Here is a 27207-nt window from a genome sequence, read left to right as displayed (position 1 = left end):
AAGTAAAAAGTTGCATAGCTAGATCTAGGAGACCAATAGAGTATAGTTCAGAGGGACCACGCTGTTGGTGACTGACTATCTGACCCTTATGAAGCCTGTTTGAAGTACCTATTGGATGCTTTCCTAGTCATAAATTTCCTTTAAAAAAATTCCTAGTTATAAATTTTCAATTAAATTCTGCAAGCATTAAGAAAGAACCTACTATGTAAGAAGTACTGCAATCATTAGTGGGAATATAAAGACACAAAGAAAAATGGTTCCTGTCCTGGAGGACTTTACATTCAATGAGGAAGAATAAAACATTCATATAGTTAAGTAAGTATGAGAATTTGAGGAGGAAGAGAATACTAACAACTGAAGTTGGAAGGAGAAAGGAGAATTCAGGAAAGCTTTCCACAAGGAAATGACTGAGTTGAACTTTAAGGAAGTAAGCTAAGGACCCTAGGAGAATTTATTCTAGGCACAGGCTGTTCATTTTACCTATGGTAACAAAACCCAATGTTCAAATCTGACTTCAAATCCAAAAGGTATATAGGGTCCTACTGAAGTTTATTCTATTGGTTTTCTAGATACAGCTATGCAACCTTTAATTAAATCAACAAAAAACAGTTCTGGTTCAAATTGGCTAACGATGATATGGATAGGTATTTCTTTTTCTTTGGGGTTCTACGGTTTATGGTGAAACTACTATAGCAGATACACCCTGTCATTATTTACAGGTATGAGCCTTAAAGATTACCGTATAACTTCAGTAATTATTGGACAAAAACAACATTCCTTTCCCGCTATTCCCCGCCTCCCCCTGCCAAACATCCTGGGTGGTGCGGTGAAAAGTAGTAATAGCAGCAAGAGTACTGAACACATAGTTGCAGGAGAGGATTTCAAATCAAAGCTCCATCAATGCCATGTGGGCAAGTCATTTAGCCTGTCTGGACTTTAGGTTGTCACTGGTAAATGAGATGATCTTTGAAGCTCCTTTCCATACTAAACTTAATCCTACGATCCTGCAATTATGTTAATATTTGTCTTCTATTTGTGTGACTATTGGGGTCTGAAGATAAGGTCTGAATTTTTTCTAGCATAACTAGTTAGCCAACGTTTGTTGCCAATGCACCTTATAAGGTAGAGAGATAAGAGACAGACTAACTGTGCACTTGTCAATTATGACTTCTCATGTCTTTCTTGATCTTATACATTTGGAATATTTTTTAAAAGGCAGTTCAGCTTAAAAGGCAACACTACTGTAGTGGATAAAGGACTGTCCTTGGAATCAGGAAGACCTGGTTCAAGTACTGTCTCTTTCCCTACTGATGTGATAACAAACAAACCTACTTTATTTCATGTTTCTCTAGGCAACTCTCTAACTTGAGGAAGAGTTATCAATCTGCACTGGTGGAAGAAGTTTCCTCCACTGTTAAAATACTAGGTTCAACTGGCCGAAAAAGTAAAACAAAACAAAAAAAAACCCTATAGTTAAATTTGGTTACTTATTTGGACTATTTCAATGGCCTAATTGGTCTCCTTGCCTCAAAGCATCACCCTACGTCTATTCTTCCTCCACACAGCTGCCAAAGTGATCTGTTCAAACTGATCCCCCTAACCAGTAAACTCCAGTGGCTTCCTATTGCCTCTATAAACATTTTTGTTTGGCTAAGACTCTTCACAACTTGGCCCCAACCTGTACTTCTAGTTTCATTAATATACTATTTCTTTTCTTGCACTCTCTATAGTTCAGCCTGAAATCAAACTGATTTTTTCCTCTGCTCCTCACACATGGCATCCTATCTGCCATCTCTGTACCTTTGTATTAGCCATTCTGTATTGCCTAAAATGCACTTCCTCCTCACCTCTATCTCACAGAATCTCACTTTTAAAAAACATACAGCTTAAGCATAATTTTCTACATGATGATGCCTTTCCTGATCCCCAATTTCCCTGAATTTCTTTTGTATTTATTCTGTATACTTAATATGTACACCTTGTTTCCCATCAGAATGTCAGTAATAGTCAATAAAGATTTATTAAATGTCTACTATGTGCCAGTCAATGTTAGCACCTCAAGAGCTTTGTTTTCTTTGTATCTCCAGTACCCAGATCATAGTAGGTACTTAATAAAGGGCTTACTGATTTACTGCAGACACCAAGCTGATGAGCTAGCTTATTAGGCATTATTTAGCTGTGTAAATGGCCAAAACCAAGTAACTGAATAAATTAAGAGTACTTTAAAAAGTTGTGGTGACTATACATACAATGGAACACTGGATTCTTTCACCAAACTGAGTTTCAGCTAACAGATTTTACTTTAGGGAATAATGTCAGAACGTTGAACATTAGTAGAATTAATGGACAGCAATAATTTTCAGTCCTATTAACAGAACTTAGACTATTAATAATTTGTAAAAATGAAATAAACAATTATTAAGAGCATATAGTTAAACACCAAAGTGAATGTATGAAAGCCAGAATGCCTTGTGCACACTACTTATTTAGGATGATCTGTGCCCTCACTTGCCTACATTAATAAGAAAATAGCATTTCAGAAACCTTAAAGTATTACTTTGACACTGAAATCTGGTATCACATCAAATTTTACCTACTGCAAAAACAACAACATTAAGATGTGTAATCTGATATAATATAAACATGCTGGATTTGGAGTCAGAAAACCCAAGTTTGCTTTCTTTCACAGTGTAACCTTGGACAAATCATTTAACCTCACTAAACCTCACTTTCCTTATCCACAAAATAAGAGTTGGAGCAGTGAATGACCTTTGAATTCCCCTTTCCCAGCCCTTAATCCAAAATTCTGTAACAAATTTAATCAGAAAAAAACCATAAAACTATAATACCTGATAGCACTTAAAATGAATCCATACTCAAAAACCTCACTATTATTTTAATGAATTATCAATGATTAATTAACCATCTAAGGAAATTGCAATCTGGTCTACAAACAAGTAGTTTTTAATAAGCTCCTATGAATCTTCAGGTCATTATCATTCCAATAAAGGTAATTTCTTATTATGAAGTTATAATAATAAATCAAATAATCCAATAGGATAAGTAACTTCATAAGAAAGTCACACGCATGTCTGTTTTTGCTAAAAAAAAAAAAAAAAAACCGAAACAAAAAACTATGTGTGTGTATACAAACACACACATACACACACACATAATATATATCCCAGTTATAAACTTGTCCTTTATACTCAGTGATTGCAAAATATATTTCACTTAACTGTCCACATTACATACAAGTATATAATATAGAATGCATAAAATCTTATTGGCTTGATACAAGGGAAAAGAGCATTAGGTCTAGAAGCCATAGGACCTGGGTTCAAAATAACACATCTCACATGTTATCTGTGTCACCCAGAATAAGTCCCTTAATATGGCTGGGCCTCATATATAAAATGAAGGAGTTGAACTAGATAGCCTCTGAGGTACCTTTTTAGCTATAAATCTCTGAATTTCATACATTCACATTAACCAGTATCTCTTAACCTACTTCCTTTTACTGTGTCTTCATATCAACATTCTAATAGAATCAAAAAATGTACGCCTAGTAAATAGTTTCAAGAACTTCCAAAGATTAAACTTCAAGAGAATCAATAGGGGAAAACTGAAGTGGATGGTATAATAAATTTCTCATACCAGTATAGAACCTGACCACATGGACTAGTACTAACGTTTATGGATGTATTTTACTGTTGGAATAAAACGAAAACTGGTTTTGTAAACATAAAAGATCTGGGTTCTCTTGGCTTAGATACTTTTTAGCTATGTGACTTAGACTATATATATCTCCTCAGTTTTCTCATCTTTAAAAAAGGGGATTATAACATGAGAGTGTTATAAGGAATGAACATCATAAATTCTAAAGTGTTACTTTATTTCTTATTGTACAAGATTAAAGAGTACTAATTAAAGTCGTTTATCCATTGTTATTCTGTAAACCTGAATAAAAGCTGGTCTTGTTCCCTCCAACACCAGTTTTATAGCTGAAAACAATTCCATCTGGTCTAAAGTTATATGATTTAGTTAACAGGGTAATTCATTCACCTTGAAAATAAAGAAACAAACAGTTGAAGATTAATAGGCAGCAGATGGAAAAGAAAAGCTTATACTACTTTTCTCCTTTATCTTTTGTTAGGCAGCTGTTTCAGTCATGTCTGAATCTTCTTGACCCCATTTGGGATTTTCTTGGCAAAGATACTGGAATGGTTTGCTGTTTTCTTCTCCAGCTCATTTTACAGATGAGGAAGCTGAGGCAAACAGTTAAGGGAATTACCTAGGGTCACAGTTAGTAAATTGTATCTGGGCTGTATGTGAATCTAGGTTTTCCTGATTCTAGGCCCAGTGCTCTATCTATTGTGCCACCTAGTTGCTCCATCTCCTTTATTAACTTAAAGATGTAAAAAGACTACCAGGCTGGAGCTATAAAGATAAGTTAACCAGGCTTAATTATTAACGTGATTGGGTATTAAAAAAATCTTTAAAAATACACCACTAAGTCAAATATGTCAAATATGTCAAATGGTTAAATTGTATTCTTCCAAAAATCCCCAAGTCTCCAAAGTTAGGGGAAGAGGAATTTGGCTCTGCAAGTGAGGATCCAGGCACTATTATATGAGGTGAGGAAAATAAGGGTAAAAACTTCATTTAAAACTTTGCCTGGACTACTGCAATGCCCTTCTAATTGATGCCTCTCCCTCTTTCATCCACCTTCCACATAGCTACCAAAGTAACATTTCCAAAGCACAGGTCTGACCATGTCACTTTCCTGCTTAAAAAATTCCAGTGACTTCCTATTGCTTAATATTCCAACCAAAATGGCTCACTTTCTGCTAGTTCCTGGTCTCCATTACCTTGAAGAGCTGCCACCATGCCTGGAATGCACTTCTTCATCTCTGCCTCAGAATCTTTAGCTATCAATCAACAAGCACTTACTAAGTACCTGTGTCAATACTAGGCCTACAGACAAAAATCAGTCCTTACTGATTTACATTCTATCAGGGGACACAACATGTGTATGTACATATAGTTTGTATGTACAGAATATGTTTATGTATGTAGGTGTTGGGAGGGAGAAGGAATTCATAAAGGATTCATCTAAAAGTTGGTACTTGAATTGGAATTTGAAAGAAACTAGAGTTTCTAAGAGGAGGAAAGTGCCTCCTTTGAGCTCAGCTGAGGGTTATCCTTATCTCCTTCCCAATTACTTTTTATTTACTTCATACATTTTACATTTACTTAAATGCATTAAAGCAGTTTTCTTCAAATAAAATATAAGTTTATCAAGGGTAGGGACTGTTTCATTTTTGTCTTCGTATCCCCAGTACGCAGTGGTGAGCACATAGTAGTTGCTTAATAAAAGTTTGCTGAGTGATTAAAAATACTTTGTGATATCTGGGGAATTTCTGGGTCTATGTGGGAGAAGAAGAATTAGGTCAACAGTTACTTGTAGGGGTTTTTTGAAGCTATTTTTTTAGTTTGTTTTCTAAGTCTAGCATTGAGCTGAAAATTCCTCTAAACAGAAATGCAAAGGCTCTTTTGAGAATCACCCAGATTCTGAGGGAAGAATTATATCACTCTGAAATGGAAGATAGGCTAAAAACAAGAATAAATAAGATGAGGAAAGTTGAAACGAGGCAGGGGTGTTTGTGAACAGATAGGGTAACTTCTATAACATTAAGGAAAAATCTGTATCGTAGGTTAAAAGGTTAAAATCCAAAAGCACTCTTCAGAGTCATTCAATGCAGCAATAACCCTTTGTCCCATGTATTATAGAGAAGTCCCAAACTTAAAACAGATTTTCTTCTAAAAGCTGGTTTGTAAATCCCTTGTTTGGAATCTGGAACACATTTTCCTATGGAAACAATGTTATAAGTGGTGACTAGTTTCCCAAGCTTGCTACAAAAGCCTATTTAATGCAAATGTAACAAATGGTGTATATTAGAAATAAAAAGAATGAAATATTGTTTTAAAGAAAATTAGTTTCCTCTCAATGTGAATGCTGGTTCCTGAAAGGAGTTTTAGAAGACAAAGAAATATATGATTACATTTGTCAGGTATTTATGAGTCCTTTCTAATAGCTTTAGAGGCTGATGGTACTTGTGCTTTTATTATGTCCAATTTCGCCTCTAAACTTCATGTCATTTTTTCCTTAATTGAGATATATTGTAAGTATTACTCATGGTCATAATCAGGGTCTTTTAAAATGATAAAAGGAAAGGGAATGAAAGGGTTGAGAGAGCAAAAGGTCAAAATCGAAGGACTTTGGACGTCCAAGGGTTCTGAGAAATCTCCTAGTGCAATCCCCTCATTTTATACATGAGGAAACTGAGGCCCAAGTCCTGATTCCAAATCAAATATTTTCTTTGCACTATGTCTCCTCATGTGTAAAGCATTAGAAAGCAAAAATAGATGCTTATATATGGAGAAAGCCTGAGGCAGAATTAATTAAGCTATACTTGGTGAGAAGAAATGTAACAATGTAATCAATTAAACTTACACCATAACTAAACAAATGAATAATTCAAGCCATAGTTATAACTCTTCAATCATTCCTCTAAAGCTTCCCTAGGATTCATTACTTATCCAGCCATTTGTACTGACTTTCCTCTTATATGGTCATAGTAATAAGAGTATAGGTACTGGTTTGTTGTTCTAACTGGTCTACGTTATTTCTTAATGGATTTACCATATTTTCTTATATTTCTCATATTTATCAATTTTAATTGTGTTATAGTATTGTATCATAAAAGGTAACACAGAAAGGCTGTATGGCATAGTGGATGTAGAGCTGACCTTGGGGATCAAGAAGATCTGGGTTCAAATTCCAGCTCTGAGATACTTGTTCTGTGAGTCTGGATAAGCCATTTAACTTCTTGTCCCAGGCAATTCTCTCAGATTATAACTTACTGAACTGTCTTTTCTTCACCAGAAACCTTCATGATCAATGAAGTCAAAGGTTTAAACAAAAAAATTTTTAGGTGATATTTCTTTCTTACCACATATTCAGCATTTAGATTGCCTCCAAGTTTTTTGGGTGGGGTGGGGGTGGGGAGGGTGTACATTATATATAATGCCAAAGAGAACTTTAGTTTTTAAAAATATCACTTTTAGAGTATATTCCAAATGATGTAATCATTGGGTTAAATGATATGCTTATTTTAGAAACTTTAATTGTTTAGTGTGTTTTTTTACTGTGAATAAGACACTGGCTGGAAAGCTCATTTTGATGAACATGAAAAAGGAAGAGTCTCTCAAAGTAAAGAATACACATGGTAAGAAAAAGACAGGGAAATACACTGCGTGTACTAGAAACCAACTTTGGGGCTAATGGTTCAGGAATGCTGGGGATGGGCCCTAGAGACAGAGGAGGCTCATTAGTCCCTCTCCTATAACCTTGGGTAAGTCACTTAAACTTAGTGGCACTTAATGTCTTCATCTTCAAATGAGGGAAAAGGACTAGATTGTCTCTGGAGACCTTTCCAACTTTAGATATATGATCCTATGAATGTCCAAAGTAGGAGTACTTAAAGTCCTTGTTTAAAAACAAAACAAAAAAAAAACCCAGTCTGAAGGCAAACAACCTGCTTATTCAATGGGGTTTAGCCAACCAAACTTTCTGTTATCTACTGCTTGCAGACCCTAAGATACTATTTGGAGAATCAGCCCTAACAGCTCAGAACAGTCAAACTCTAACTGCAGTAGACATTAATAGGGAAACATTTCATTAACAGCTCCTTTGAATTAACAATACTTTTAAAAATTCTGAAAGATGAGGTCATAAATTAGGGGAGAATGAAGAGTTTATGAATGTCTTCTCTGTTGTAGTTTAACATAATGTGTCTTTTTATTAAAAAAACAAGGCTAAGGATGAATTGTAGTTAGAGAAGTAAAGAACACTTTAGAGAGTAAAGAGCATTAGCCATACCACTAATCTTAAACAATAATAGCATCAAGTCTTTCTCATGAAGAGAAAGACTATAAGCAATTTTCCAGTGAGATGTGGCAAACAAGGAAAATAAAATTTTTAAAATGTTTAAAAACTTAATTTAAGATTATATACTGAATTGGGTAGGAAGCAATAGAAAATTAAGCTTACTGAATTCTAATATAACATTCTTTCTACAAAAGTAAAACGTTGAAGATTAATAAAGACTTTAATTCTTCTGATGTAGAGGATCCTTTTATAAAAAGACCTGAAGAGTAGTTATTACATGAGGATATGATAAATTTAGAGAACTTCTAAAAATTTAATCCAATATCATCAACAGAATAGACTTCCATGCCTAGAATTATTTTTCACCCCCCCAAAAAAAAACTAAAAGAGAAAAGTCATATCCAGAAATTAAAATTTTCTTGCAGCCAACTACTTAAAAGAAGTTGATTTAATTTAGTCAACATACAACTTAAAAACAAGTTTCCATTTGGTTCTGCCCAATTTTGCAGTACAGCAGAATGGGAAACAAACTACAATGGGAATGTGATATATGGAAAATAAAAGCCAAGCATTTAATTTATGTTATTTTAATTAGAAATATTAAAAGAAATGAAGAAAAAATATTACCTTCAAATAAACTGAGGTCTCTTCGTAGCCTTGGTCCATAAAGCCCTTCTAAAATACTTTCAAAACCTATTTTTTTTTAAAGAAAAAAAAAAGAGTACATTAACTGTTGGAAATATTTAATTAATAAAAACACCAACAAAACTACCAAGGATTTTTTTAATATGAAAACAATAAAATAGCTATAGTTTAGCATACAATACAAATGTTATTCTTTTTCTTTGAATTAAATGATTGCCACTACTAACAATTTACTAAATTACGTTATAACCCAGGCTACTATACTGCTTGGCTACCCCAGGGATTTTTAACCTGGCGTCCATGAATCCTAGAGAGCTATGAAATTGGATGAGAAAAAAAATGACATCTTTATTTTCACTAACATCTCAGTGAAATTTGACATTTCCTTTAATTATTTAAAAAGATTGAGAAATGGTCCACAGGTTTCACCAGAATGCCAAAGGAGTCTATGACCTAAAAAAAGTTAAGAGCCTTCTAGCCTATAAATTGACAAGTGAGAAGAAGCAATTTATTAAAAAAAAAAAAGACCAAAACCAAAAACCAAAAAGTGACTCTTTCAACTCTACATATTAAGCTACTGATATAATACATAGAAATTTTTTTTTGCAAGAAGTTAAACAAACACATATACATCAGTACTAAAATATTATTTTTATATAGATTTGTATAAAATTGTAACAGGGAAGAACAATTGGAAAAATTATGGTTCTACATGCCTTTATTATAAAAAGCACAATCACTTTTTGCAAGAATGTCCTCTAAACCTTAATTACAGAAATAAAAATGTAAATGATTTGTTTGAATCTTTACTGTGAATCCAGACCCACTTTTATGGAAATTTAAACAAATTTTCACTTATTCATGGCCACTGAAAGCCTTAAGAGTTAAATATCATACTTCAAATGACTGATTTTAATAACAATAATCTTAACTTGGGATCTTAACAATTATTCTACTTTCCAACAATGAGTGTTAGGAGTAATATATGTTCTAAAAGCGATTGCACTGTGCTTGTTTCTTGATATCATATTTTGAGACACTGAAAAACTTCAGATTTCCCACCCCAGATTGGATTACCATGGACAATGCAAAATATCTAAATTCTTTATTGCATCCTGTTCCACTCTCTGTAATTTTAGCATAGCAACTCTCAATGGCTCAAGGGTGAGGGATTTGGAACCAATACCTGGGAAGCAGAGAGCTGGTAACAGGAAAAACAGGACTCAAAAAGGAAGAAGAGTCAATTTAAGTTTATAGGTTTTATTAAAAGTTTATGAGCTGGTAAAATTTAGCTACGGACCAAATAATGAGCCAGTAGTGGGGAACAACGAACTAAACTGCATATTCAAAGAAGGCAGTCAGGATGATGAGGGATCTCCAACAATACATGTAAGAATAGCTGAAGAAACTGGGAATGTTTAAGCTGGAAAAGAGAAGACCAAGAGGAAAATATGATAACCTATCTGCTAATTTCTGATCAGGTGCAATGAAGAAGGAGCAGATTTGTTCAGTGTTATTCCCAGGGGACAAAAAGGAGTACCAATGAGTAAGAAAGTTACAAGGAGGCTGGTTTTAGATGATTAAGTTACAATTTTCTAATGCAAGCTGCCCCATAAGTCAGCATTCAAGTAGGGGCAAGATGAGCAAACTGTCAAAGTGTTAAAAAGGGACTTCTGAATTGGGCAGGAGTTTGGCTTATAAATCTATTTTGCTATGACCAATGTTCACTAGCAGAGTACCAGCACAGTAAAATCATCATCTGAGATTCCTTCTGTGATAGCATGGATAAGATAATTTACATCCTACCATAATATAGGCTCACTGAACTTAATTTCTGACAAATTTTTGATGTTTTTAAGACCAAAGAAAGACAGAAAAGAGTAATTAGTTGGTTACTATTAATTTTTCACCAGAATATAATCTTCTTCAAAGTATGGAATGGTTTCCAATTTGATTTTGGAATATAATTAATAGCCTAATATTGTGCAATCAATGAATCTGTAAGTTATATAGGCAATCTGTAAGTTAACATCCCCTTTTGTGGGGACAAATAGAAGTGGAAGGAAAAGAGTACAGTTGGACATCAGTCAAAAACTTAACACTAAAAGTGCATATCATTGATATGTTAAAATCCAAATAAGGTCCTTTTCCTCAAAAAGCTCAAGTTCTTAAGGTGGATAAATCAAATCTCAAATATACACACAACCAACTAAATTATTCGAGATAATAGAGGAATATGACACAGATCATTAAAAAAATAAATACCCTCACACAGTCCTGATACACATTGGTATTTAGTCTTAGAATACATTAATTTTTTGGTATTCCAGAAGAACTCTGCATAAGAGTTATGGCATAACACATTTATCTAATTTGTATGTGGATCTACCAGATGTTCTGGCATTTAGAAAAACTTCTGTATGGTTTCATCATTTTGTCATGAGCTCTAAGGCAATATGAGCTGAGGAGAAGGGGTGGGCTTGAGCTTTGTCTAAGTTAAAAACCCCATATTACTATATTTAAGAAGTTAAGAATCATACCATCACCTCAGACTTTAGTGAAACAAGCCTAAAAATGAGTAGCTCATCCCTTTGTTTTACAAGTTTTACCATGAACCATAAACAGAAAAGCGTCAAACAAAGAATTTCATCTCCATCTGCTTAAATTAGGTTAATAAGAACGTGGAAACCAAATTTAACAGAACTAATCCCCTGTGGATAAGAATTGTTTCTAATTATAAAATTAGACATATAAAGGAAAGGATTGATCTGAGATCTTTCAGTACACCTAAGACGCCTCTATTTCTTTTCTTTTGTACCTATCTTGTTAAGTTGAGTGATTCTGCTAGTTTCATTCCTTTCATGTAAGATACCTCCAATAGGCCAGACCACACCCTTTACTTGCTGCAAAATTCAGCACAAAACTCATGTCCTTCAAGGTATCTTTTATGACCAATCCTACCCTGACCACTTCAATCACAATCCCATTGTACTTATGTATATAGGCTTTAAAAAAACACAAACCACAATCATTCCCTCTCCCCACATGAACAAATAAATACTGTTGGCTATAGCAAGAGGGAGAAAAGGGATTGTATTAATCATGATTTTTAGTTAAATGAAAGTGATATCAACAGTTCAATATTATACTATATATGGATTGTGGTGGAGGAAGGGGAGAAGTGAGAGGGAGAGGCAAAGGGAAAGAAATTGGGCCCAAGAAAGTAGATATAAAAATACAACTTTGAGATAGCCCGTGAAGGATGATGACAATGCCAGCAGCTCAAATTTAAATATCACTTAAAGGTTTGCAAAGCACTTAGAAGGTAGGTGCTATTACTACCCTAATTTTAAGGATGAGGAAACTGAGGGTGAAAGAGGCTAAGTGACTTGCCTAGGGTCACACAGCTAATAAGTGTCTGAGGTGGAACTCAAACTCAGATCTTCCTCACTCCAGGTTTAATGCTATTTCCACTATACCACACCAATCACTTAGCTAGCTAGCTACAGTAAAAGAGCATAGCATGAAGGAATCATAGGCTCACAAATTTAGACATGGAAGGCTAAGTTTAGCTCATTTGGCCCAATAGCTTCATTTTACAGAAGAAGCAAATGAAGTTCTGAAAGGCTGAATGATTTACATTAATACTTTAAAATATACTTTAAATACTTTAAAAATAAACAGTATAGTCAAAAGTTGAACTCAGGTCCTTCTCTTGCCAAATTTTCCTTTGACTTTACCACATGGCAAAGATGGATAATTTGGGAATAGGATGGGAAGGAAGGTGATAACAAACTAGGAACTTTAACCTATTTACCCACTATCCAAAGAACAGAGGCTGTTCAACTTACAGAAATGGCAGATCTGAGCAGAGAAGAAAAAAAATAATTCAAAAAGTTAATTCTGCTTTTCATCAGTGACAAGTTAAAGGTCCAAATATGCTTATCAAATTAGCAAATGACATGAAGTTAAGAGGCACAGATAACACCAGATTATAGTCATAATCCAAAATGACCTCAACAAAGTAGGGCACTGGGATGAATCTAATAAAATAAAATGTAATAAGGATGAATGTAAAGTGTTCACCTAGATTAAAAAAAAAGCCAATTTCACAAGTACGAAATAAGAAGAGGGATGGCTAAATAAGTAGTGTGTCTAAAACATATCCAGGGATTTCAGTAGTCTAAAATGGGAGACAAAGCCTCTAGAAATAAGATGATAGTTCCCATGTACAAGTGCCATGGCTACACCATATGTGGATTACTGTGTACAGTTCTGGGCTCTACATTTCAGGAACAGGCCAAGAGAAGGAAACCAGGATAGTGAAAGGTCTTGAGTTATGCCACATAGGGATCAGCTGATGGAACTAGAGATGAGAAGACTTAATGAGAACATAACTGGCCTTCAAGTATTTCAAGGGCCAACAAATAAGGCATTAGATTTGGCCCAGAAAGCAAAGATGGGTGTGGGGGTGAGGGGTGGGAAATGGGTACGAGTTGCAAATTTAGCTTTCCTGTATGGAAAACCTTAACAATTAGAGCTATTATTAAAAAGGAAAATGGGCTTCCTCACAAGAATGATTACAACTAATATTTATATAGTGCTTTAAAATCTGCAGGGTAATGTCACTAGGGGTCTTCAGGACATGATTTATTATTCAATGAGGTAGGGTAAAAAGATGTTTAATTTGATACAGGTTAGGCTAGATGGTTTCTGAGGTTGCTTCCAATTTTGGCATCCTAGCCATCATTAATTAAAGAAAAAGCTCAAAATTAAGATTAAGGAAGATATTTACTCCATGTGGCTAATTACATCAGTCTTGGACATATTTAAGAGTATCTTAACTGTGAAAACTGGAAAATGGATAAAAGATACACACACACACACACACACACACACACACACACACAACCCGGAGTTTATCCAACACAAAACAACCTCAGTAAGGCCAGAAAAGCTAGGAAATTACCTCAGATAATAAATGCTATTTCCTCTTGCCAAATACTTTAAAGTTCAAGCACACTGGCTAACGTTACAGAAAAAGATAAGGAAAGATTATGAGAAGCATCACTTCAGGAAACAGCAAAAAGTTGGAGATAAAAAGGGTTTTGTAGAAATCTTGGTCTGAGACTCAACTAATTTAGAAGCATGGACAACAAATGGATGCGAAATAGCAAAGATCTGCCAGTGTATTTCTATAGTAATTTATTCTCATTATTCTCATTATTGATACCTGCAGAGCTACTGAGACTCTTGAAACACCTTGGCACCTAAATGTGCTATGCGCACACACGCACACGCACACGCACACACACACACACACACACGCACATGAAAATGTAATTTAAGAAGATGAAGTCTTCTTAGGGTTGGAACTGGCCAAGTAGAGTCCATGCTGAAAGTGACAATTTTAAGAGTAATTAGAGATCAATTTTCGAGATGGAATTATTTTGCCTCTCTTCTCCCCAAAGGTGAACGGTCAAGACTGAGAGGAGGAGCAGGAGGAAGAGGGGTAAAGGGAGAGAAGGGAAAGAAAAAAAGAGGGGAGAAGTAGGAAGGGAATAAATATAGAGAAAGAGAGGGGAAAGGGGAAAAGGCATAAAAGAAGAGGTAGAGACAAGGGAAGGGAATGAGGAAGAGGGGAGAAGCAAATTTACTATTGGTATGGGGGCAAGAGGGTTAACTCTTAACAACTAGAGCTATATAAAAGTAGAATAAGCTTCTTTGGGAGTAGTGAGTTCCCCTCTATTGGCAGTCTTCAAGCAAAGGTTATATAGTATAATAACCTCACAGGCATACTGAAGAGAGAATATTTAAATATGAATTGGACTAAATAGCCATTCAGTTTTATTTCGAACATAAAATTCTGTGACTGTGACAAACTACATCCTAGAATACTGAAAAAACTAGTGGATATGACTGCTGAAGTATCATAGGAAGAAACTTTCAAAAAGAACAATATGACTGTGAAGACTCTTCTGAATTTGATTCTCTGCAGAACTATAGTATATACTACACAAAGAACATACCCTCCCCAAAGGTTTTTGTTAAACAAAGAGCATGTCCTTTAAATTTAGCAGCGTAACTCTAGTATGCATTATTAAAGGGTAGGTTTGCTAGCATTTAGAAAAGGAAGGTGTGATAATTAAGGAATCAGTATAGGTTTACTAGGAACAGGCAATTGTGGTCCAGGGCACTGGTGAAACCGAGAAAGGAGGGAGTTAACCCTTCTCTCCCCACTGATGTGAGCAAAGAAGTTATAGTGTAGTCATAGGAGAGATGGAGTTAACTTTGCCCTCAGGTAGACTGGTCTGAGACCAAGCTACTGGTCTTTTTTGGCAAAAAAAATAACATTAGTTTTTAGGGCTTTGTCAGGGAGCTCTTGAAACATAAGGGAAACTGCTTTGCTTGCTGACAGCTTTTAATTTCCTTCACAATGACTTTTACTTGACACTACTTTCAAGACTGCCTAGCAGAGGATATTAGCATGTTTTTTACTAAAGGGAATGTTTGTTTAAACCTTGAGTGATCCACTATACCAGAACTCCCAGCGATCCATTAAACCAGATATGAACTTTGACTAGGGCACAGATAAAACCAAATGGTTTCTTTCTTTCTTTTCTTTTTTTTTTGAAAGTTACTAGATTTGTAGATCAGGAAAATTCTACAGACATGATATACTTCAATTTTACCAAGGTAAATGACAAAGTCTCCCTAGAGATCCCTGTGAACAAAGCAGAGAAATATCAGCTAGAAGATAACAGAAACTTGGTCTAATAAGTATGCTCTACAGTTGACATCAATGCATCACCTACCAATACCTTAGGCATCTACAATGTAACAATTATGTGACACTGGATTCAACAATTTTATCAGTGACTTGGATAAAAGGTAGAGATGACATGCTTATTCATCATTCTGAGGAGATGAATTTGGGAGAAGAACATGCTGGTTACCCATGTCAGACTGAAAAAGTCTTAAAAGGCAAAAATCAATAGGTTATATCTAGTAAGATGAAATTTAGTAGAAAATAAATGCAAAGTGCTATGCTTCTGTTTAAAAAAATCAACTGCACAAATAAAGAATGGTTAAAGCATAGCTAGATATAACAATCTATGTGATAAAGATTCAAGGGTTTAATAGCTATAAGTTCAATATTAATAGCATAACATGGCAACCAAAAAAAGCTAACAATCTTATATTTCATTCTTGAATATGACAATGGATCTGCAATATGAAAATAATAGGTGGAATGCTGCCTTTCCCTTCCTGATACTTATCCCTGCTTGGACATTTCAGATATGGGTTCTTGGGCTTCTTATGCTGGTGGTACAGGATGAAGAATTTTGGAGAGGTGAGGGGGGGGAGAGAGGGGGAGAGAGAGGGGCGGAGGAGAGAGAGAGAGAGAGAGAGAGAGAGAGAGAGAGAGAGAGAGAGAGAGAGAGAGAGAGAGAGAATTAGTTATTCCCAGTCAAATCACCCATCTAACTCTATAGCCAGTTTATTAGCCAAGACAAAAGAGAAAAGAGCACTTTTTTTTTTTTAAAAAGAGATCATTACCCTTAGCTGGGAAGAACTCTAGCATATTCCAGAGTTTTCTGTCAACCCTGTAAGAGACTCAATCATCATTTCCTTCTTCCTTAAAGGATAGGACAGGTAATTTTTCATGGATTCATGAGAACTCCGGCTTATTTCTTACCTTTTAAAGATAAAGAGAAAAACAAAGCTATGAATGGACCAGAACCATTCAATAGCTGGAGCAATTAACTACACTTTACTTTTCAATTACATGTTGGATAAAGATGATAAGGTTTCAGAGATGAATTACTACAAGTAGTACACATGATAGTTGGAGTGAATATTTCAGATGAGTAGCTAAGCAGTAGTGAAGACAAGAATCCAAGAGGCTGACCAATATGGAGATAATGCTATATCCTTCACAGAGTTTGTCTAGGTTTTGGAAAAAGCATATGTAGAATAGAAAATTAGCATTTGATTTCTATACTAATAGACTGGGACCAAAATGTTCCTAACTAACTAGTATTTAAGAAGAGGAACTTCAGTTTTTCTTCCGTCTCTTTTTAGAGGTCTTTTCTCCTAAAACATTGCTGTTATTGCACAACAAAGCTCAATATGTTCTACTAGCACAAAACTTACTGCTTTTAGAAGAGGCGCCCTAGAGAATGATACACCTACTCCTCTCGTGTTCTTTTCCATTTTCCTTCCACAGTTCTCCATTTATCAAATACTACCTTTCTATTTTGTGCTGCTGACAGTTACAAAACCTCTCAATCTGAGAAAGTGAAGGAGCCAGCAAAGTCCCTTCATCAGATGGAGACTCTTTCTTCCCCCTATAGTATGTACTCTCACATCTCTGATTTGTCAGGGTTTATAAGGTCGGTGAGGTAGTTTCACTATTTTTAACTACCTTGTACTCTTAACTAGGACTCTGGGATGTTTCCTCCCCACTAGATTTTGGGTAACCCATACTTCCCCAGGAGGACATGACCATCCTTGGGCTCCTAACATTGTGGTATAGGGAAGGGCTGCAGGATGAAGGCAACCTTCCCAAAAGCTAGTGGTCAGGGTGAGAAGTAGAGGGTCAAGTCCTCTAACACCAACTTACCTATCATTTCTGACTCACTACATACAAATACTCTTATTAATACATTATTTACCCTTTAGAAACTAGATTTCTACCTGAAAGCATGCTTGATTTCTGGGCCCTATTATTAGTGGGATGGCTCCTCTGGCAATATGTGAGATTTCTTATGACTCCTTGAAAAGGGAGGTTTTATGTCTTCTAAGATACCCCATGTTGACACCAGCAGCATGGCTCAGACATTTTGCATTTTAAAATATTCAAGCAGACAATTAAGGAAGTACCTAATTTATCCGAGACCAAGAGACTGACCTCTGTACCTTGAAATTCTTTTTTAAATAGACACTTGTAAATTTTTTTGCTTAGATTCATATTGAACTAATGTTATGTTATGTTCTCAAAGAACACTATATTGCAATGGGTAATTAGCTTCCTAACTCCTCATGTATACTACAGTTGATTCTTTAAGAACAAGGAGTCTGACTCTGAGCATATCCTGAGGTGGTTTGTAGGTTTCTGGAAAAGTCAAAGTAACTTCTCTGCCAAAATCAGCTTAATTAAGATGTTCACGAATCAGGTCGTACTGTGTTAATTGCTGTATAAGTTGATTCATTTACTGGACTACCTGAAAGCCATGATCAAAAAAAGAGCCTAGATATCATCTTTCAAGAAATTATCAAGGAGAACTGCCCTGATATTCTAGAGCCACAGGGCAAAACAGAAATTAAAAGAATCCACCGATCACCTCCTCAAATAGATCCCCAAAAGAAATCTCGTAGGAATACTGTCGCCAAATTCCAGAGCTCCCAGATTAAGGAGAAAATACTGCAAGCAGCCAGAAAGAAACAATTTGAGTATTGTGGAAACACAATCAGAATAACCTAAGACCTGGCAGCTTCTACATTAAGAGATTGAAGGCCTTGGAATATGATATTCTGGAGGTCAATGGAAAATGCCTTTTCCGGGCATCATTGTTTGCTTGCTTATTTATTACAGAAGACTATGTGAATGAAGTGTGCAAGTGATTCTTTGGGAAGGTGCCTTGATAACTTATCCTGTATCAGAGCACCAGCTGAAAAACTGGGATGGTGAATCTGGGTCTACAAATGCAAACTGCTTACTGCTCTTAAATGATATAATATAGGAAATGTATAAAAGAAGTATCAGTCATAATCTGGCAGAGAAGTGGCTTCAGGACCTGGGTATTTAAAGCTCTTGAGGAAAAAATACATCTTTCTCCATCAGCAGTATCACAAACAAACCAAAGTTATATCTTACTGTTTTATTAAAATTTTATTATTTGATCTATCAATAAACATCTGTGATTAAAATGGGGAAAAAAGCCAGTGAAGATTACAACTATTCACTCCTTTTTATCCAATGCAATTCTTGTCTAGGTCCTTTCATAAATCTCCAATGGAGGAGCTATTCAATTTGCCAGTAGTCCTTTCTCTAGGTCTTTTCATATTCTGTGGATTATCAGTACAGCATTCACAGCCATTCGTTTTCTCTCGCTCTCTTACATGATCCAATTTGTCTCCTTCTGTGACCACATATTTACTACAGCATCAAGAAAAATGTGCCTAGAATTAAGGAGAATGATAACCCAGCTGTACTCAACCTATCCAACAGCTGGACATTTGGAATAATGTGTTCATTTCTAGGCATTTTTAGGAAGAATTCTGACAAAATAAAATTAATCCAGATAAGGGCAATCAATGCTATAAGATGATTGGTGGGTGACCTGCGTATGTTTAGTCTAAAGAGGAAAAGATTTAAGAAAAGGGAAGAGCTCATGAAAACTATCTTCAAATTATATACAAAAGTGATTAGATTTGTTTTATTTGGCCCTCAAAGGAAAGTGTAGCAATAATAGGTTAAAGTTGTAGAAAGATGGGGGCGGAGCCAAGATAGCGGCTAGAAAACAGGGACCTGCCTAAAGCTCTCCCCCAGGACCCTCCAAACACCTATAAAAAATGGCTGCACTTCTAGCGTTGTATCCCAAAGAGATCACACAAGTGGGAAGAGGACCCATATGGACAAAAATATTTATAGCGGCTCTTTTTGTGGTAGCTAAGAATTGGAAATCAAAGGGATGCCCATCAACTGCGGAATGGCTGAACAAGCTGTGGTATATGAAGGTAATGGAATACTATTGTGCTATAAGAAATGGGGATGATACGGACTTCATAACAACCTGGAAAAACCTACACGAAATAATGCTGAGTGAGCAGAGCAGAGCCAGGAGAACATTATACACAACCACAGATATGTGGATTCTGTGAGGACTAACCCTGACAGACTTTGCTCGTCTCAGCAACACAAGGTACAAAGACAACTCCAAAGGACTCACGATGGAGAATGCTATCTACAAACAGAGAAAGAACTATGAAGTATGAATGCAGATTGAGGCACACTTCATGTTTGCCTTTTTCTCCCCCCGCCATTTTTTTCCTCTCTTTTGTTTTTGTTTTTGGATTATGTATTTTTTTTTTGGTTCTGTTTCTTCTTTCTCATGACGCATTCCATTGGTCATAATTCTTCTCCACAACTTGACTAGTGTGTAAATTAGTTCAATGCGAAGTTATATGTGGAAGTTATATGGGATTCCATGCTGTCTTGGGGAGGGAGGGAAGAAAATCTGGAACTCAAAATTATGTAGAACTGTGTGTTGTAAACTAAAAATAAAAAAAACAAACATAAAAAAAAATGAAAGAAAAAACATGGCTCTGAACAAACTCTAGAACTGCAGAAGCCACAAAATAGCAGAGGGAAGCAGGGCTCCAGCCCAGAACAGCCTGGATGGTTGCTGGGTAAGGTCCTTCCCACGGAACTGGGAGCAGAGCAGAGCCCAGCGTGGGTTGCCCCCAGACTAAACAGACTGGGAGCCAGGCGGAACACGTTCTAGCACCCTGAATCAGTGAGCTGTGGCAGTTACCAGACTTCTCAACCCACAAACACCAAAGACAACCGAGTGGGAAAAACTGTGGGGAAAGAGTGAAAAAAGTTCCTGGTTCGGCCACTCTCTACTCTATAAGCAGTTATACCCCGATGAAAAACTCAAGGGTCAAGAAGTTAGCTGGGAACATGAACAGGCAGCGAAAATGGACTCAGATTTGGACTCAGACTTTGGAATCTTTCTTTGGTGACAAAGAAAACCAAAACATACAGCCAGAAGAAGTTAACAAAGTCAAAGAGCCTACATCAAAAGCCTCCAAGAAAAACATGAACTGGTCTCAGGCAATGGAAGAGCTCAAAAAGGATTTGGAAAAGCAAGTGAGAGAAGTAGAGGAAAAATTGGGAAGAGAAATGAGAGTGATGAGAGTGATGCGAGAAAACCATGAAAAACAAGTCAATGACTTGCTAAAGGAGAACCAAAAAAATACTGAAGAAAATAACACCTTAAAAAATAGACTAACTCAAATGGCAAAAGAGCTCCAAAAAGCCAATGAAGAGAAGAATGCCTTGAAAGGCAGAATTAGCCAAATGGAAAAGGAGGCACAAAAGACCCCTGAAGAAAACACTACCTTAAAAATTAGACAGGAGCAAGTGGAAGTTAGTGACTTTTTGAGAAATCAAGATATTATAAAACAGAACCAAAGGAATGAAAAAATGGAAAACAATGTGAAATAGCTCATTGGAAAAACCACTGACCTGGAAAATAGATCCAGGAGAGATAATTTAAAAATTACTGGACTACCTGAAAGCCATGATCAAAAAAAGAGCCTAGATAACATCTTTCAAGAAATTATCAAGGAGAACTGCCCTGATATTCTAAAGACAGAGGGTAAAATAGAAATTGAAAGTATCCACCGATCACCTCCTGAAAAAGATCCCAAAAAGAAAACTCCTAGGAATATTGTCACCAAATTCCAGAGCTTCCAGATCATGGAGAAAATACTGTAAGCAGCCAGAAAGAAACAATTTGAGTATTGTGGAAACACAATCAGGATAACACAAGATCTAGCAGCTTCTACATTAAGGGATCGAAGGGCTTGGAATATGATATTCTGGAGGTCAATGCAGCTAGGATTAAAACCAAGAATCACCTACCCAGCAAAACTGAGTATCATACTCCAAGAAAAAATATGGATTTTCAATAAAACAGAGGACTTTCAAGCTTTCTCAGTCCAAAGACCAGAGCTGAATAGAAAATCTTCAAGCACAAGAATCAAGAGAAGCATGAAAAGGTAAACATGTTTACCTTCCTACATGGAAAGATGATGTGTGTAATTCATGAGACCTCAGTATTAGGGCAGCTGAAGAGAATATACATATATATGTATGTGTGTGTACATATTATATATATATATATATATATATATATATATATATATATATATATATATATATATAGAGAGAGAGAGAGAGAGAGAGAGAGAGAGAGAGAGAGACAGACAGACAGACAGACAGACACAGAGGTCACAGGGTGAGTTGAATATGAAGAGATGATATCTAAAAAATTAAAATCAAATTAAGGGATGAGAGAGGAGTATATTGAGAGAGGGATAAAGGGAGAGATAGAATGGGGTAAATTATCTCACATAAAAGTGGCAAGCAGTTTTGTAGGAAGGGGAGAGGGGGCAGGTGAGGGGGAATGAGTGAATCGTGCTCTCTTCAGATTTGACTTGAGGAGGGAATAACATACACACTCAATTGGGTCTCTTACCCCACTGGAAAGGAGGAAGAAGATAAAAAAGGGGGGACGATAGAAGGGAGGGGAGATAGGGGGAAGAGGTAATCAAAAGCAAACACTTTTGAAAAGGACAGGGTCAAGGGAGAAAATTGAACAAAGGGTGATAGGATAAGAAGGAGCAAAATATAGTTAGTCTTTCACAACATGAGTATTGTGGAAGGGTTTTATATGATGATACACTTGTGGCCTATGTTGAATTGCTTGCCTTTGTAGGGAGGGTGGGTGGGGAGGGAAGTGGGGAGAGAATTTGGAACTTAAAGGTTTAAAAGCAGATGTTCAAAAAAAAAAAGTTTTTGCATGCAACTAGGAAGTAAGATATACAGGCAATGGGGCACAGAAATCTATCTTGCCCTACAAGAAAGTAAGGGAAAAGTGGATACGGGAGAGTGGAGTGACAGAAGGGAGGGCTGATTGGGGAACGGGGCAACCATAATATATGCCATCTTGGAGTGGGGTGAGGGTAGAAATGGAGAGAAAATTTGTAATTCAAACTCTTTTGAAAATCAATGCTGAAAACTAAAAATATTAAACAAATAAAGGGGGAAAAAGTTGTAGAAAGACAAATTTAAGCTCGCTATAATAAAAAGCTTAGCAAGTGTGACTATCTGAAAGTGGGGATCAACTGACTTATCATCCTGTCTCCATGCTTTTATACTGGATTTACATTCTCCATTCCTAAAATGTTCTCTATCCTAACTTCTGCACCTCCTAGTTTTCCTGGCTTCCTTCAAGATTTACCTCAAATTTAATCTTCTGGAGGAGACCTTTCCTGGTCCTCACAACTGTTGAAGCCTTCCCTTCTGGCATTACCTCAAATATACACTACCTCTTGAATGTACCTAGTTATTTATACGTTGTCTCCCCCATCAGAATGTAAGCTCTCTGAGGTCAAGGGCTATTTTTGCCTTTCTTTGTATTCTCATCATTTAGCAATAGTGCCCAGCATATAAGTGTGTAATAAATGCTTGTTGACTTGACTAGGTGTAATACCTGTTGTTGGGCACTTTTAAGCAGCAATTGGATGACCACTTGCTGGGGGTATTGTAGATGGGATACCAGTTCAGGAATGTTAGAGGTTATGCCTTTGAATTCCCTTCCAAACTCCAAGATTCTGAGATTTTCTTCTCAGATATTCAAAGGGCTGCTTCACACAAAAGCAAATAACCATCCTGTGTGCTTCCGGTGGAGAGACTGGAACCAATGTTTACAAATTTAGAGGGAGGTTGATTTTGGCTCAGCATAAGTAGAGCTGTCTAAAAACAAAATGGGCTGCCACCTTGAACCTGAGATTGCATAACTATTTATCAAGAATCTTGCAGAAGGGATTCATGCTTCAAGAAGGGTTGGATAAAAAACAATCTATTCATAATCTGAAGAAAAGTACATATATGTGTACAAGTACAAATATGTACATATGTGGGTATGTGTAGATAAAAGTATCTATACACATGCATATGTGGTCAATGACATATAAACTACTTTCTCTTATTTTAAATGCTTCATATTCATGATTCAATCTGTGTGGATATCCCCCCTTCATTAACAAATTGTGATTTCTCCATAACTTAGTAAATGGTCAGGCAAAATAACAGAGAAAACAATTCATCTCCTGGTAGTCAAACTTCTTGTGATGGGTCTCTCTATGGGAAGCCAGTATGACCATCTGATGCAGCCTATCAAAGGACCAATTTTTGAAACCTTTTTTTTTTTTAAATTTGGGAGAACATGCTAGAATTTGTATCTCACTGAAAAAGCCTTCCAAGAAGTCACTTCAAGAAGTCACAGAAACAGAACTGTAATAAGGGTTGCTCTATCTTACTTTCCTATGACTATCCATGAACTGAACAATAAAACGTTGATATGGACTCTAATTTAAATTAGGCGAAGGGTGATGATTAAACTGGACTTCCTTATATCAGGGTCAGATGTTTGTCCCATTAATTTAGGAATGACCCACAAATATTTTATGCATTTTGTAGCTATCCTGAAAGGGTCTTTCTATTATTGCCTCTTGCATATTATTATTGTTATGCACAAGGGTAACTGATTTATTTTACATATATTATTGGTTTATTTTATATCCTACAACTTTTCCAATGCTAATAAATATTTCCATATCTTTGCCAATTCTCTAGGATTTTATAAGTAAACAGTAAAACGGCAAAAATGATTGGGTTTTTTTTAATCTCTTCTTTATTTTTATTCTATTGTCTTACTGGTAATGAAACCATTTCTAATATTACATCAAATAATACAAAAAAGAGTTGATGTCTTTGCTTTACTTCACTATTTACTGGGTAAGTTTACTGAATATTTTCATGGTGTAGGACATTACTACGTACTATGACACAGCTAAACTGACAGTTCATAACAGATATGACTTTGATTTTCTCAAAGTCCTAACATGTGCATTTTTAAAAATGTGCTATACTTTTAAAAAAATAACTAATTAAGTTTTTTTTTAAAAAAACCAAATAAGATGAGCACTTCTGAATACAAAGTAAACCAAAAAACGGAAGACTGAAGACAGTCATGGAAGGTACATCACAAACATGTCCATTACAGTATATGAAAATCTCACACATTATTTTCAAAGCTGTTTTTGCTGATGTTTGTTACTAAGCTTCCTTCTGTTCTCTTTTGTGCAATTTTCAAATACCCGTTAATTTTTTTTTTAATTTTGGTAATCATTTTAATGTTCTCATGCCCCGCCCCCTCCACCAGGAACTGAAAACTGAAAACCTTTATAATCCATAATCTTTATAATATAGTCAGGCCAAACAAATTCCTGAATAGGATATATCTAAAAAAATATGTCCCATTCTTCACCCAGAGCCTGTCATGTTTTTCAGCAGGGAGGTAGCATATTTCCTTACTGGTCTTCTAGAATTGTGGTTGTTTGCTGTATTGACCAAAGTTCGTAAGTCATTCCAAGCAGTTTTTCTTTGAAACGTTGTGACCAAACAAATTGTTCTCTGGGTTCTGCTCATTTCATGCAAGTCTTCCCAGGTTTCCTGACTCAGCCCCTGTTGTCATTTTTTTAGTGGTACAATGACATTCTATTGTTTTCACAAGCCATAAAAATTTTAGCAATTCTCCAACTCATGAGCATCCCTTACTAAGTGTCCAGTTCTTTGACACTAGATAAAGAGCTACTACAAATAATATGCATAGGAAGACCCTTTCTTTGATCTCTTTGGGATACAGGCCTACTAATAGTGATATCAGAGAGTATACAAAGTGTAATGACCTCTTATGTCTAATTCCAAATTGCTTTCTACAATGCTTGGACCAACTCACAATTACACCAACATGATGTTAGCGTACCTGTTCTCCAGCCATTATCATTTTCCTTTTATGGCTACCTTTTTTTTGGCCAATATAATTAAAGCGTTTGAGTTACAGAAAGAGCTGGTTTAATTTGCATTTCTCTAAGTGATTTGGAGTGTTTTTTCAAATGCAAATTCAAATTCATTTATTTCTTCCTTTAACTGCCTCCCCCCCCCCCATTAACTGCATACCTTTTAATCTTCACTGCATTATTTTTCTTGATACGTTTTAATTTTATGTAATCAAAATTGCCCATTTTATCTTCAGTGATCCTATCCCCTTGTCTGGTCATGAACTCTTCCCCTATCCAAATATGTAATAGGTACTTCCTTCCTTGTTCCTCTAAAGTATTATATCAAAGTCAAGTATATAATTTCTACTAGATGCTTTTAATTTTTCTAAGTTTTTGTCGAATACCAAATTCTTGCTCCAAAGATTGGGTTTATCAAACACTATGCTTATTTGCTTCTGTGTGCTATGTACCTAATCTGTTCCACTGATTGAACTCTATGGGTTTTTAAACTAGTATCAAATCCTTTTGATGATTAATGCTGTGTAGGACAATTTCCTATTTCACTCCCCACCCACTTTCATTATTTCCCTTGATATTCATTTTTTGTTCCTGCAAATGAACTGGGTTTTTCCCCCCTCCTCTTTAATTCTGTGCAGTCTTTTGGCAGTTCATTTATTTATTTATTTTAGAAGGATCCACATTATCCTCTGGCACTGTGGGACTGAGTAATTTAGGTATAGTCACTTTTATTATACTGGAACAGATCAAACCTGAGTAAATCTGTTCGTCCTTTACTTCTGTAAATGAAGTTTCACAGTCATATTCACATAATGCCCTTCTAAATTCTGATAAGTTGACTCCTAAGTGTTTTATATATTCTGTAAATGTCAACTGCTTCCTGCTGGGCTTCATTAATAATATACAAAAAGGTTTAAAATTTGTGTGGGTTTATTTTCTAATCTGCGACTTCACTGAAATTATTGTTTCCATTAATTGTAAGCTGACTCTCATGGATTCTATAAGTACAGCATAATGGCAAAAAAAACAAAACAAAACCCATGACTTTTTTTCCCACTTTGCCTGCTTATTTCCTCAATTTTTTTTGTCTTATTACCATGGCTAGAATTTTTAGCACAATGTTAAGTAATAGTGGTACATTTAATAGACATTCTTGCTTGACCTCTCATCTCACTGGAAAGACCTCTAATTTATCTCCATTACATATAATTATGGCTCTTGATTCCAGCTAGTCACTACTCACTATATTAAGGAAAAGTGTCTTTATTTCTATCCTTTTTAACATTTTTAATGGAAAATGGCATTGTATTTTGTTAAAAGCCCTTTCTGCCTCTATATATTCTATTATGTTTATAGTTTTCCTAACATGGAGCCTACTCTTTATTCCTGGTAGAAATGTAACTCAGTCACCTTATTTATTAATCTTTTTGATATATTGCTGCGGCCTCTCTGCTAATATTTTATTTGACAATTGTACATTAGTATTCAATAGGTATACTGATTTACAACTTTCTTTGTTTGGACTCTCTCTGGTTTAGATATCAAGTTCATATTTATCATACAGGAATTTGGTAAGTTGCCTGCTTTTCCTCTTTTTCCAAACAATACAGTCAATTCAATGTCAATTCAACACATACAATAATGTATGTTTCAAAAAATAAAAACTTGTTCCAAAGTGATTATATGGGCAAAATTTAATTGGAATTTCAAGTTTGCTTTTGCAGAATTTCTTCTATAAGAAACAACAAGAACTAAGAAAATGGTACCACTTTGTGATAACTCATAAGCTACAACCCATCCTACAACTGTTTCCACAAGAAAACTTCAGACCTTCATCAAGGTAAAGTGCCATATTTATTATATATATTTTCTGGTACAGTAGAAGCAGTGGGTAGAGAAGGGCTGGTCCAAACCACCACCACAACCGTCCTTTCCACCATGGCCTCCAG

General features: G+C 35.7%; 1 protein-coding gene across 6 annotated transcripts in view; it reads right to left on the bottom strand.

Moving 5' to 3' along the window:
• LCORL (ligand dependent nuclear receptor corepressor like) overlaps nt 1–27207 on the bottom strand; it is a 167183-nt gene that overhangs the window by 99347 nt on the left and 40629 nt on the right. For all 6 annotated transcript variants that reach the window (XM_036762896.1, XM_036762897.1, XM_036762893.1 and 3 more), the window contains one exon: nt 8582–8647. In XM_036762896.1, the coding sequence (XP_036618791.1) occupies nt 8582–8647 (66 nt within the window). The remainder of the gene's footprint in view (nt 1–8581; nt 8648–27207) is intronic.

Source organism: Trichosurus vulpecula, chromosome 6 (genome assembly GCF_011100635.1).
Source record: "Trichosurus vulpecula isolate mTriVul1 chromosome 6, mTriVul1.pri, whole genome shotgun sequence".
NCBI classification, from domain to species: domain Eukaryota; kingdom Metazoa; phylum Chordata; class Mammalia; order Diprotodontia; family Phalangeridae; genus Trichosurus; species Trichosurus vulpecula.
This window is presented reverse-complemented; position numbering and strand designations above follow the sequence as displayed.